This window comes from Montipora capricornis, chromosome 7 (genome assembly GCF_036669925.1).
Source record: "Montipora capricornis isolate CH-2021 chromosome 7, ASM3666992v2, whole genome shotgun sequence".
NCBI classification, from domain to species: domain Eukaryota; kingdom Metazoa; phylum Cnidaria; class Anthozoa; order Scleractinia; family Acroporidae; genus Montipora; species Montipora capricornis.
The window spans coordinates 4,595,509-4,609,118 of NC_090889.1; the positions used below are offsets into that span (position 1 = coordinate 4,595,509).

At 43.2% G+C, this 13,610-nt stretch overlaps 2 protein-coding genes across 2 annotated transcripts in view; both read right to left on the bottom strand.

Moving 5' to 3' along the window:
• Positions 1–7,711: 7,711 nt before the first annotated feature.
• LOC138058098 (integrase/recombinase xerD homolog) lies at positions 7,712–8,599 on the bottom strand. Its single transcript, XM_068903984.1, has one exon. The coding sequence runs from the start codon at positions 8,597–8,599 to the stop codon at positions 7,886–7,888; it is 714 nt and encodes a 237-aa protein (XP_068760085.1). The 3' UTR covers positions 7,712–7,885.
• An 807-nt stretch (positions 8,600–9,406) lies between these two features.
• The window catches only part of LOC138055385 (uncharacterized), a 4,835-nt gene continuing 631 nt past the window's right edge, over positions 9,407–13,610 (bottom strand). Inside the window, exons 2-3 of the mRNA XM_068901333.1 lie at positions 12,725–13,268; positions 9,407–9,869 (exon numbers count right to left, since the gene is read on the bottom strand). Coding sequence (XP_068757434.1) covers positions 9,730–9,869; positions 12,725–13,268 — 684 coding nt within the window. The 3' untranslated portion in view covers positions 9,407–9,729. The remainder of the gene's footprint in view (positions 9,870–12,724; positions 13,269–13,610) is intronic.

Consider the following 13,610-nt stretch of genomic DNA (forward strand, 5'->3'; position numbering starts at 1 on the left):
TGGTTACGTGGGACACGTATGTTAGGGGGACATTCAAATCATGACGTCACAGACACGTGACACTCTGCGGACCCGTTAGGAAACAGGTTGGGGTGTTTTGCGCAACCATGCTGGATACAAAGATAACAGTCGGGAAATTCAAAATTCAAACAATGACGTCCCATGGGTCGAGATAGGGATGACGTCACAAAGTCCCAAGCCCCTCACGATTAAAGTAAAAAAAAAAAAACAACGACAACAACAAGACAGGATCGTTTCTTTCCGAATCAAATGGTTTAATAACTAGAATCATCAAGGTACTATTTGTAGAACAAGAAGGAAAAAAAGCATAAAATACGGCCGCACCAAGAATGGGTGCCCCGTAGTAACAAATATTTACAATATATACAAGACATGGAGTAGAGTCTCCTTAAAGTCACCCCAGTTCCGTAGGGTCCCTACTCAGTCCAAACACAAAAGTTGGTGCCCCCCACACGCACCCCGCAACTTGTCAGATTAAAATTCGAGGAGCTCCCCGAAGGACATCTCCTGGAAACAGGATGTGTCTGCAAAGAACTCAGCAGCCACACAAGATCCAACACGGTCTTCAGGTTCAAACTGCACAGCCGCACGAGCCAGATCCAAATCCGGTCCTGGACGAACCACGACTTCCCGAATAGCGTTTTGGACGTGCTGTTCACGCTCCAAGGCCGCTTGACGCTGTTCATGGTCTACCTCCGCTTGCGCCTGAGAACGAGCGCGATTCGCCCGCACGCACCGCAGTATGATTTGTGTGGCATCAACCACGGGTTCCTCATCCTCCTCTGGCGCTGCTTGGGGTCGTCGCGGCCGTTGTGCGAGACGTGTGGATCATCGCGCCGGTTCGGGGCGGGGTGGTACTAGGTCGTTTAGTTCTGCTACCACGTCGGAAGCAATGGACGATGATCCTGCAGGAGAGGCACGAAGCAATAACTCGTCTAGCCGGTCGGCAGCGTCAGATAGATCCGACGACAAAGACGGGGATGCAGGAGGAACCAAGCGGTCTACACGCGCCAAGCCTTCTCTCAGGTAGGGAGGCGTAGGAGGCCGGAGCCCGTACTTACGTACGAGCCATCCACCACCTGCCGTATCAATGACGGACGGGCATCGGTCGCCAAGCCTTCGAGCAAACACGAACCCAGCTCACGTCTCTGACTTGTATCGCGATATCGTTGGCGGTAGTCACGAATTTGTTTGCGATGGTTTGCCCTGTACCGTCTTCGAATTTCGAGGCACTTTCTCGACGTGTATAGTAATATCGTCGGCTGCTTTGACGAATTCGTTCGAGGTGGGTTTGGCGATGGAGTCGTCTACGCTCACGAATTTGTTCGCGGTGGCTCGCGTAGTACTGTCTTTTGTATTCGAGGAGCCTTGCTTTGTTCGCGTGGTAATGAGCTCTTTGTTGTTCCCGAATTCGTTCCCTGTTGGCCTCCCGTTGTTCTTGAACACTCCCAGTTGCCGCTGTAAATAAAGAGTCACAATGACAAGGTGAATGGAAGAAAAAATATAAAAGCATTTAATGAGAGAAAAAGAAATAAAAAACGAGTTCCTAAGAGAAAAAAAATCCCACCTGAACTTGTTGCTTCTCGGCTGGCTAGGCGAGCATGAGCTTCGGTCAAGAGATCCTTAGCCGTTTCAGACACCGACAAGCTTCCACTTGGCACCAGAAGGTGATGTTGTGCCTGAAGTTCCCGAGCACATTTTTTTGCCTGGCGATATCGGCAACGGTACTCATTAATTTTGGGTCGATGTCCGGCTGCATAGAGGTTCTTGGACTCCTTGATCTCTGCTCGGTGTCGTTCGCGATATTGTTTCTTTTGAGCAAGAACTTTATCGCAGTTTGCCTGCTTCCATGCACGAACACGTTCACGCCTCCCTTATTGTTTTGTGGTAGCGTCCATGTCCGTGAAAAAAAGAGAGACTCTCGAAAAGAACTATCTTTGATGAAGGATTAAATTTTTTTTCCGTTTCAGAAAAACACAGGTTGCCAACTGCAGCGGTTGCCACGTCATTTCGCGCCAAGAAAAAATTGGTCCGAACACTCCCGTCCTTGAGGTTGTTTTTAACGTCATCATGTACATGTGTCAAATCAGATGAATGAATCGTACGTAGCAGAAAGGAGACAGTCAAGCTCAGGGTTGCCGGTTCGAGGTTGAATGATTGGATTTTCTATTTTTTTTTTTTTTTTTTTTTCTAGTCATGGACGAAACCATTTTTTTTTTTCTTTCTTCTGTTTTTTTTCAACCAATGTCATGGGTTTATCTACAAAGAATGCGTCTTGAATCTTGAGTATAAACCCCTCATAAAGTCAAGGTCAAGGAATCTTGAGTAGAGGTCTGTCACAAGGTCAAGTTCAAAATCAAACTCAAGTGCTTTATGTGGTTGGTTTGTTCAAACAAAGAATAAATGATGTTTTACGGACTATTTGGAATGATTTTCTTTTAAAGCCAAAAAAGGATGCGAAACATTTCAGAGCATTTTAGGACATTCGCTGGAACATAAAAAATGGAATCATGAGGAACAGTATGCGAGTTGTTCTTTTTTTGAGCACGTGCTCGGTTCAATGTCACTTCATGAACATCGCGCTAGATCATCAAATGAAAGCTCTTAGGAATGAAAAAAAAAATTCGGAACTAAAAGTTCGGAAAGATGGGTTTAAAAAAGTGATGGAGAATATTTGTTTTTTAACCAAATGCGAAAAAAAAAATTGTGAAGGTCACCCGCATTCTCCCAGGGAGGAAAAAAACGCAAGGGACAAAAAATAGAGCATGCAAGCTAAACACAAGTTGTTTCTTGTCGTCACATATATTTACAAACGTTCTGAAACTACTTACAAGTTTAAAAAAACGTCTATGTACAACTATTTAGAGCGAAAAAAATGGTTTAAAAATTCCCTAAAAATTGACAGAGGAGTCTTTTATCCGCAGCCTCCTCGGGAAGGAAAAAAAAGAGCATGCAAACGAAACATAAACAAAAGTTATCCTATTTATAAGATTTCTAAAAAAGTTGACAAAACTATTTACAAAAGGTATGTACAAGTTGAAAAACTATTTACAAGTTTACCTCCATCGAGGCATGAACAAAACAGCAACCACAAAGGCCGAATTACAAATACATTCGTCGATTTCCTATTTTGTGATAGAACCCACATCAGAAACAACGGAACTGTCCGCTTTTGATTCTGGAGGGCGGGCTGGTGGCTGGGATTACTGCATGGGCTGTCCAAGGACAGATGGCTAGCTTTTCTACGAGAGAATAAAATAGAAAGAAACAACATGAGTCTCCTTGATCACAATCTTCAGATAAGGGTTGTAGGTAAAACTCACCTATTTCCTCCGCCAGGGCTTTCATGTTATCCCTGTGCTCCATTTTTTCTTTTAACTTTAAAATCAGCTCTTGGAGTTCTGGCGGAAGGACGTCCCACCAGCTCTCCATCTTGAAATTTGAGTTTCTTCGACTCAAATGCGCTATTTTATACCGATCAGACGACCTTGTTTTCAACAGCACTTTCCGCAGAGGGACTGGGGCGGGACTCTCTCTCGAAAAACGCCACGTGGGATTGAGAGGCCTTGGAGGACCCATTCGAGTGCTACTTAAAAAAAACAGACACATATAGATCCGTCATAAAGGACTCAGACATGAATGTCCAATAAAACAACGTTTAATGAGAAGAACAAGGCGTGTTTTACATGCGGTCAGGACAAAATCGAAAGTGTCTATAGTGTGGTTGGGTGGACATCGACCGTAGACAGGTCCTGGGCTTCTGAGCGGCTAGAAATCGTTGGGTCCGTTCATGATGGATGTAGTGGGTATTGTGATCCAGTCCCCTTTGACCACGCATCCACTGTACAAAGTGATAACATTCCACTTGAGGGCAATGAAGCTGTAGAGGGTGTTCGTGTTGTCCGCAAGAAGCTACAGAACTGAGACGCGGGAGATCCTTGAATTTTGGGCAACCCAAAGGTTCCAAATCGATGTGAGGCATCCCCCAGCTCGTCAACCATCGCCGTTGGATCAAACCCCCTTTGTAGGCGACTAGAGAACGCTCCGAGGTCTTGTGTTGTTTGTAGAGGTGTTGGGCATCCGTTTTCAACTCATGAGCCAGATGGTACAAATTTTGTGGATAGTATGCGAGCCCGTGGATGTGCGTCGTACAGTCATACACCATTCGTTGATCTTTAGGTGAGAGATCATGCCAAGGCACAGAAGGTTTGTAATGAATCGATCCCCTGTGGTGCGTCCAATCGCACCAACCAAGTTCCCTAGGAAGAAATTGGTCTCCCAAACAAAATCCCTCTAGGTTGATCACTAGACATACTTTATCGAGAAGGTGGGTAGTCTTCGGGTGGGAAGTAGTATTGCTCGGGCATTCCTTGTTCGGAGTAGAAGTCACAGACATCTGGGTTGGGATCGTCGGCTGCATCGAAGACATAGCGGCATTCACGACAATTTTGGTCCGGTGCCCACGTGCTCAAATCCGATAGGGACAGTTGCTTCTTGTTGTACCGACAACACTTGCACAAATATCGGTCTAGTAGGGCGTCCAGACGTTTGAGGAGTGTTAAGGTCGCAGAATCCGTTTGTACTCTGATTGTCTTTGTATCGGAGTGGGACATTGAGATCGTCTTCTTTCTGGAGAAGGTAGCGAACAAATCGGCACTCCCGACAATTTTGATGGAGAACCCAAGTCGTCAGGTCAATGAGCTCTGTTTCTTCGTCTTTGTTTTCTTTGCAGCCCTCACACAAGAGAGTGTCCAGCAACAAGTCTATACGTCTACAGCACCTCTTCAATCTCATGACAACCTGATTGGTTCTCGCTGGCGTGACTCTTTATATACCCAAGGGTGTTGACGTGGACCGAAGCTGACGCCACTTTCTACAGACCAATGACAGAGCCGCCAGAATGGGATTGACCTTGAATGTCCTTGACGCCACTCTGAGCAACCAATGACAGGGTCGCCCGAATGTGGCACCATCCTCAAGAACCAATCACAGACCATGGAATGTGATATCACGTGCTGCCGTCCAACCATAAATACGCGAGACACACTTCATTCGTTGTCAGTTGTCTTGAGAAGAAGAAGATGAGTATCTCTTGGAAGTACGGAGACCTGTCGCCTGCTCGCTATCCGTTTCGAGAAGAGAAGGAGGAGGAGAAGAAGAAGAAACCATCGAAACGTTCTCGTGCTAGCCAGAAACACGATGTCGTCCGCGAAGCAGCTGAACCCCCTGCCAAGATCATGAAGGACGCCAAGGAAATCCGCCGTCAAAAAGATGCGGAGAGGCGTAAGGAAAAGCGGGAAGAGAAAAAGAAACGAGACGAAGCGGAGTTGAACAAAGCCGCAGAAACCTTGGACGCTCTCATCACCTCAGGCCCCCCACCTACAGAGACGGTGGCATGGACACCTCTCAGTGCGGAATTGAAACAACTCTTAGAGTCAGTCCCTGATTTAGAAGACTTGCCCAGCTACGAAGCGATGATGGAACCCTTACTTCCTACACAAGGATCTGTGGTGGTGACCCCTGAGGAGGTGAAACCAGAACCTCAAGAACTGGCCGTCGTGACTCCTATGGAGCCACGACCTGACTTAGAACCTGGTGCCGTCTTGGAACCCCTACCTGAACCATCCCCAGAGCCCAAGGTACCTTTGTGTCCGTTCCACGAGACTCCTTTAGGCGAGAACCAGACCCGAGGGGATCCATCCTTCCGATACGTCTATTGTAAAGAATACGATGAGGTGTGTCCCTTTTGGGTGATGGGTGTGGATGGAGCCTACGAATGGCACGCTGAAGTGCCACCACAACTCCATCACGACATCAAGAAAGGACCATGGCACTGTTTTTGTGGGGAGAAAAGTAAAGTGGTACGAACAATGAACCCTGATTCCCCTAATGTGGGACGCTTTTTCTTGACGTGTCGCCAGAACATGCCCTGCCGGTTCTTCCAATGGTTGGACCGTGAATGGGGATGTGCTGCTGGATTGGGTTGCATTCTTAGGACTGGATTGACGATAATGGGGTTGCATTTTCAACAGAGTTACTAGAAAGGGGTCGCAAATTCTTGGGATTTTGGGAGTAAGAAAATTCTGGCTAGTGGCATTTAAAAATGGAAAGATATACAGAATAGCAACTGCACCAGATTGTTTTAACTGTATATGGAAAGTAAAGTGTTCTTCATTTAGTGCACCAATGTAGGATGATCTAGTTAAAGGGCTTCATATAAGGGTTGTGGATAACAGAAAGTGGCTAAGTTGAGCCTTGCCTTTTCGAGAAAGGGTTCCTTCTTTTGGCTTTCAGGATTTCCTTAAAGGTGGTATTCGTCTTTGCTGACTTAGACAAAGTTGAATAACACTTTGAAAAGCGTTGAAAAGTTTGTGGTTTCTCAAAAATCAGACCATTGTCCTTCAAAGAATCTTTGTTAAAAATTTCAATGTACTGATGGAGAAGTGCCTACACTTGCTTCACGTTTTCAGGATCTTCAACAATGTGGGTAAACCTATTTAAGTGCTTAATAGCTTCTCTTCACTTAGTGTTCCATGTTGTTTTCATTTTCTGTCTCCCAGGAAGTTCTGAGAAAATTTCACTGCTACTGAATGTAGCACTTTCATCATCTTGTAGCGCACAGTGGTCAACCTCAATCGTTTCATTTTGAGCAAGTGGCTCTTTGCATAACTCAACATTCTTATCCAGAGTGAGGAATGGCAATTCTCTGTAGTGTGTGGGAATCTTCTCAAATCCCCAGTCCTTAAAAAGGCGAAATACTGCAAGAAAATTCTTGTAGGTAAGACAGTTTTTTTTCCAATCAGGTCATTCACAATGTAGCATTGTTGCAGCATCATCACACACATTAGGCCGCATTCTTCATCTGTTGCCTGAATGCACCGTTTCTTCATGTCAGTCGAACAGCACAGTCTTTCCAAACAATGATCCACCAATTAAGACGGACGATCATGCAAGATACTGTGGCTGGATAGCCGAATATTGTTTTCAATATACTTGGTTACAGATGAAGATTGACAACTTCCAAATTCTTCAGAGGTTGCGTGCAACGACTAGTGGTAACAGTTTTTTTGTTGGGCTGGAATGAAAGCTTTTACTTCGTAGAGGAATTACAGTAAAATTCCAAAAAATATATATTCTCTTCCCTCTAGTATCACGTTTCGGAAAAGTGGCAAATCTATACTGAAATAAAAAGATAGAAATAAATGAGACAAAGGCAGAACGAGTTTGGTTAGGGGATCCATGCTTACCTCATAATCGTTTTGGATCATGTAGCCTTGTTCGACTGCTTTCAGGAGCTCAGGTGTGAACTCTCATCAACATGGAGATGTGCGCATCATCTTTCATTTGGGAGTAGCCGTTGACCATGTCATCAATGTAGTACTGTTAGCCGAATTTATAAATGTGCTGTAGATTGATCCTCAAGGAGCTATGCTGTACAATTCTGCACTATACTAGGCATAATACGACCAAATAGCACAAGGCACAACAGAATACATGGAGCAAACTGGATACGGTCTGCGTGCGTACGAACGACCATTCTCCAAACTTTATTAGGAGTAAATATATTGACAATGTAATTCGCAACACACGAAGGATAGGAGCCAAGGCTCACATTGCTCCCTAAAGGCTGGGTAATCATAAAGTAACGTAGACTGAATAAACACGAAAAAGCATGCATGGAATACGGCAAATAAATGACGAATGAGCACGGAGGCCAGAAAAAACCTTCAAAAACCCCAACACGAGGAAAAAACTGGAAATCTGGATAGGAACCAAGGCTGATTCGCCAGCCTTTCCTACGAGGCCTCACAACAAAATACAATGCCTATCCGACGCAAGGCAAACAATGCAAAATCAAACGAATCTACAAGCCCATTATTTTGGTCACATTTAACAAGTCTTCAGCTACATGCTTGACGTATCGCTTCTTTGTTTTAGGACATTTCCAACCAGCATGCTTGTCTAAAAGTGTCTCATTGATAGCTCTACAGGCAGGATGTGAAGCTGCCCCTGATTTGATACTATGCGTCCCAAAAATGGAAATATCGTCAACAAAAGGACCAACAAGCTTCTTAAATTCCAGCAAGATCGTAGAATAAGAAATACCAATGCTTCCATAAAAACGCTCGCCTGACTTAGACTTAACAATACGCCTAATCAAAGGAAAATGAGGATTGTTAGGCTCTGGTAAAAAACTAACCAACCTCTCAGTGACTGCTACAGGACAAGTTATATTTCCCGATCTAGCTATGACCGAGGTATGACCCTCTCTGATCTGATCATTCTTTCGTTTCGGCACAAAAATAGACATTCGATCCGTAAATAAAGTAATATCTCCGAGTTTCATGGATAATAACTCGTCAATCCGGAAAAAACCAGCGAAACCAACCAGTAATATAAATAAAAAGCGAATATGGGCCAAAGACTCGCTAGAGCTATAATGCTCGGTAATAACTTGCAACAAGTCAATGGGAAGCGGTTCTTTCGGTTTGATTGGTCTACCCAGCTTCCTTCTGGCACCTTCAAGCGACGATTGAACCAAAGGGTGGTCAGTAGGACAGCATTCAATGCCCGCCATCTTGTGAGCCCAACGTATACTGTAGAACAGACCTTCGATTGACGAGATTCCCGTTCCTTTCCGGAGGGCCGCATGGCACAGCTCCGTGATAAACAGGGAGATGTGAAGAGGCTTGGCTGGGATGACTGGAACGCCTATCTTGGAGGATGCCCACCTTCGCCATCTGGACCAGCCGTTATTGTATTTACAGAGGGTGGAAGTCGCCTTGGATTCTAACTGAAGATCGAGAAGATCTGGTACCAAAGACTGAAGAGAGGGATCTGTAAGGGACGGTACTTCTCGCCATGAGCCGACCTGCAAAACATCTGAAGCACAGAAAACGCAGTAACGCAACAAGACCATGTCTGGCAATGGTATAATGATAGTTTTTCTGTAATATTAATGCCTAAGAATTAGAATTAGGGGGACAAATATAACTGGTAAACTCCAAAATGACGAAAGGGATGAGAACGAATAAAGCGGCCAAAAAGCCGAAACACGAATAAATTCTGGTATAGGAGCATACATGCAAAAATTCAAAGGAACTCAAAAATGGAGCCATCACTCGGGCTCTAACTAGGCAAGCGTGCATAAAAAACTCCCAAAACGAGACGAAAGGTATGAAAAATAGAGCAATCCACCGACCAAAATGGTGACAAGACCATAAATGTGACCGTCCACGGGAAAACCAACAAAAAGGTGATGACACGGGCACGCTATTTTAGCACGCTAGACAAAAGAAATTTTCTTTAACACGGGAGTGCCGAGTCGTAATGCATGCCTCATTAAAATTTTCTTGTGTCTGATACTACAAGTTGTAAACAATAGAGCGTGTTATACCAAACAAAAGAGCGTGTCAGCAAAAGTAAAATCGAGCACCGCGTAAAAAGACACGGAGTGAGTGAAACTGCACGACAGCTGCGCCAAAACGCTCGCTAAAAAACCAAGTATAACACGCTACTCCCAAAGCCGAGTGAGGGCCGACTTACCTTCGGAAATAGCTAAAAAATCCCGCAGAATACAGTATTGTGCAAAAGTAATGCAAACGTATTTCGCCGAAATTCGCGGCTTTTCCTGGCTTTTCGACGAAAAAATATCGAATTTTCGATGGAAGCGAATTTTCAACGAAAAGTCATGATAATTCTCAAGGCCTATTGTTTCCAACTACGCGAATTTTCGAACGAAAATTCCCTCGGAACGAAAATTGACTTCGAATTTTCGTGCGAAAAATCGCTCTGTTCGATAAATGACCTCAAAAAATTGAGCGAAATTTCGCTCTTTATTTGCTGTTCTCGAACATTCCCACGTATTTTCTGGACAAAAATTTGCCAAGTTCGAATTTGCCACGATGATTCTTTTCTGCCGTCATTTCACAATGTGTAAGCTCTACAACAAACTCTTGTTCGTGAAGCAATCGCAGTTTTTGTTGTGTGAGGCAATCTTTTTTTTTTTCGTTGGAAATAGCCGATTAAACTGTCGGATCATTGAATCTATTTTCGATACGACTTTATTTACGCTAACCTTAACGCGTTTATTTACGCGTACATACGCTTGTTCAGCGATGTTGTTGATGGCGGCCGCCGATTCATGTCACAAAAATTCGCTGCTTCAAATTTTATCTCGAATTTTCGTTTGGTTACCTCGAAAATTCGCTACTTCGAATTTCGCTATCTCGAATTTTCGAGAAAGATCGTGAATTTTTCGCTTCAAACCCTACGAAAAATCGTTCGAAAATTCGATGACTTTTCGTGGAAAATTCGCGAGAACAAAGGACGAATTTCGTTTGCATTACTTTTGCAATTTTACGGTGCCTGTTTTGGCACGCATCTGACACGCAACACGCCACGCGAAACAAAAGGTTTGGAGTGTCTCAGTGTGCACAACAAAAGCCACCGTGACATCTATTGTGCTACTCATTAAATATGCGCATATGGCGTGTTGTATGTCACGCTCAGCGTGCCGTGTCATGCACGCGTGCCCGTGTCATCACCTTTTTGTTGGTTTTCCCGTGGATGGTCACAAATAGGGAAAACGTGCGCTAAAAAGGCACCAAACATGACTCAGGCACAATACGCCATGTCTCCTAAATGGAGCAATCAATCAATTTACACACCCAAATGGTGAAAAGGCCAAAAATAGGCAAAAGTGCACTAAAAGGCACCATACGTAAAAATCATAAGTCGAATGCTCCTAAACGGAACAAAAACTCAAACTACACACCTAAATGGTGACAAGCCATAAATAGGCTATACAAATTGAAGACGCAAGGCCAACATCCTGAACGAAGGACATGAACTGAATGCGGAATCCTTGGACTTGTAAATTTCCATTTGTCCCGGACCCTCAATGAGCAGATTGTCAATCCGAGGGAGAACAAAAACATCTTTAACAAAGCTCTTAAATCTAGAAGAAGTGGAATGCAAAAAAGGCCAGAAGGACGCTGATGGCCATTCAGGTATAACCAGGGTCCCAAACCCGTTACAAGCTTCAAGCTTTCTGACAGAGCGCACTATCAAAGAGACTGGAGGGCAAATCCAATTGATCTCACAACTCCAATCTTGGGCAAACGCGTCTACTCCGCAACTGCCAGGCGAAGCAAATTTGGAGTTAAACCTGGGAAGTTGGGCATTATAGTAAGAAGCAAACCGGTCGACGGTATGAGGGCCCCACTTAACATCGATATCTTGAAAAACTGCTGGATTCAAAGACCAATCGTCCTTGTCGACAAACCTGCTCAGAAGGTCGGCTCTCTCATTAACAGAACGAGGAATCCACTGCGCGTCGAGAACAATGCGCTTGGCTAAGCAAAGCAAACTGATTTGAAAAGTTTGATTTTTCCCGCCAATGGTGGGGATGTGGTCTCTGAAGATATAATGAACATCTGTGGGAGAACGTACGCCAACACTTATCTGTTAGGACTAAAAACTGAGTGAACGTTTTGGCAAACAGAATGAAACAAAAACTGCAAAGATTTTTCCTTGCTGCAAAACAACGCAACGTGTCACGTCGGAATGTCTCAATGTTGATCTGGATGAAACTGACCTGCTTTTTTTTTCCTATAAAAACAACAGTACTTAAAGAAAGAACACGAACATTTCAGCAACAGTGAACATGGATTTTAAATCAACTTTAGTACCATCATCGCTATGTTCTGCCACTCTCTCTGTCATGAAACTATTTAATGCCGTGTAATTACCTAAATTAAATATGTCACTAATTTGCATACCGTTGTTTACTCAAATGATGGAATTCTGTCCCGAATTTGCGGACTTCTAACGTCTGAAAAATCACAGCAACTAAAGTTAAAAAGTCAAGAACTCGTGCAAATTTTGTTTCATGGCGTGTGGTATCTCATTACGACACAGGCGTTTTTCCGGGGAAAATGGACATCAGGCAAATTTGGTCAAATGTTAAAGGGAGCTTACTGGTGGGAATTTTCGACTGTTAAATAACAAAATTCTCAAATAAAATATACCCAATAATATGGGAAAGTAATGTATTGTTCCCAGGCATGCTAAAGAAGACAATAAACACTTGCGACTTGTAACAACTCAAGCGTGAAAAGTATCTGAGAAAAACAGCATCATGTAAATTAGGTCAAATTATGCAAATTAGGTCAAAGTTGTCAGGAAGCTCACGCAACGGGATTTTAACTTGCCAAATGAGAGTTTGCAGATTTGCAAGGACTTAAAGATAGACTATTAAAAAATAGCTTTCATTTGAAAATAAACTGCCGCACTTTGGAGAAAATCAGTTATGAAAACTGCCAAAATTCTTCTTGCATCCAATAGCCACGAGGTGGTAATGTTTAGAACCACTCCAAAGTAAAACTTTTTATCCAAAATCGTTTATACTGCAGACATGAGTTGTTTTTACTACGGAAATTATGCACCGTTCGTATAAATTAATAAGGCGTTGCGAAGTCAGTAAAATGAGCCGTGGAAGTTGGCCTAAATTCCCGATGTCACCTTGCCGAAATAGCACCAAAAACTAGGGGGGTGGTCAAAATTCAAAGTAATTTATTTTATTTTACTAAGAATATCACCGATCACAATCTTATCTGATAGAGAAAAAATGCTGAAAATTTGGAGGGAATCCGCCGACCTCGATCCGTGGACCTTGCCTGGTCCTTACTGACAATGACACTTAAGTTATGTTTAAAGATAGATGAATTTGGAGAATCTTTAAGATTATCTGGTAGTGCATTCCATGCTATAGCAGATCTACGAACAAAAGACCTATGACCCAATTCAGTTTTGGGCCTATTGAGTACAACATTCAAGGATTTCCTTAAGTTATATCTGTTAGAGGTTTTGGTTACCAAAGAATTAATTTCCCGTAACCCTAAATTATAAGAAGCATTATATGTAATAGTTAAGATGCGGGACTTATAAAAATACTCTAGAGGCATCCAGCCAACCTTAGAAAGTATATCTCTATCCTTAAAACTATTTGGTAACTTGTGAATCAGCCTAGCAGCTCTAATGTGAATCATTTCTAGATCTCTAAGCTTGGGTCCAGACCCCCAGATCGCAATTCCATATAGGACACTTGGAATTACTATCTTATAGTAAAAAGTCTCCAAGATAGATGTAGATAGAAAATTTATACGTCTCAACATTTTGACTTTGGCATTAAATGCAGATCGAGCCAATGCAATATGTTGAGACCATGAGAGTTTGTCAGAGCTCTAGCATGGTTTGTATCCTGTCATGACATTGATCTCAAGCTGAATGATTAACAGCGCTGTATCGTCTAACTTATTCTAACTTATTGTTGAATTGTGAACCATTAAGTCTACGATTGAAACCTGTATTGCTGATGTTCGTTTTTGGATGTTTTTGAATTTCTTGAAACTTATGCATGATAAATCTGAAGTTATGGTTTTCCACTCCCAGCATAACCCACAACCTGTCACCAAAAGTGCGTTCTGGCATCTCAGGAGCATCTTACACATTTGACTCAACCTGGGCACAGACCCGTAGTCAACTTTGGTCCATGCTTTTATTACCAGCTAGTTGGATTATTGCAG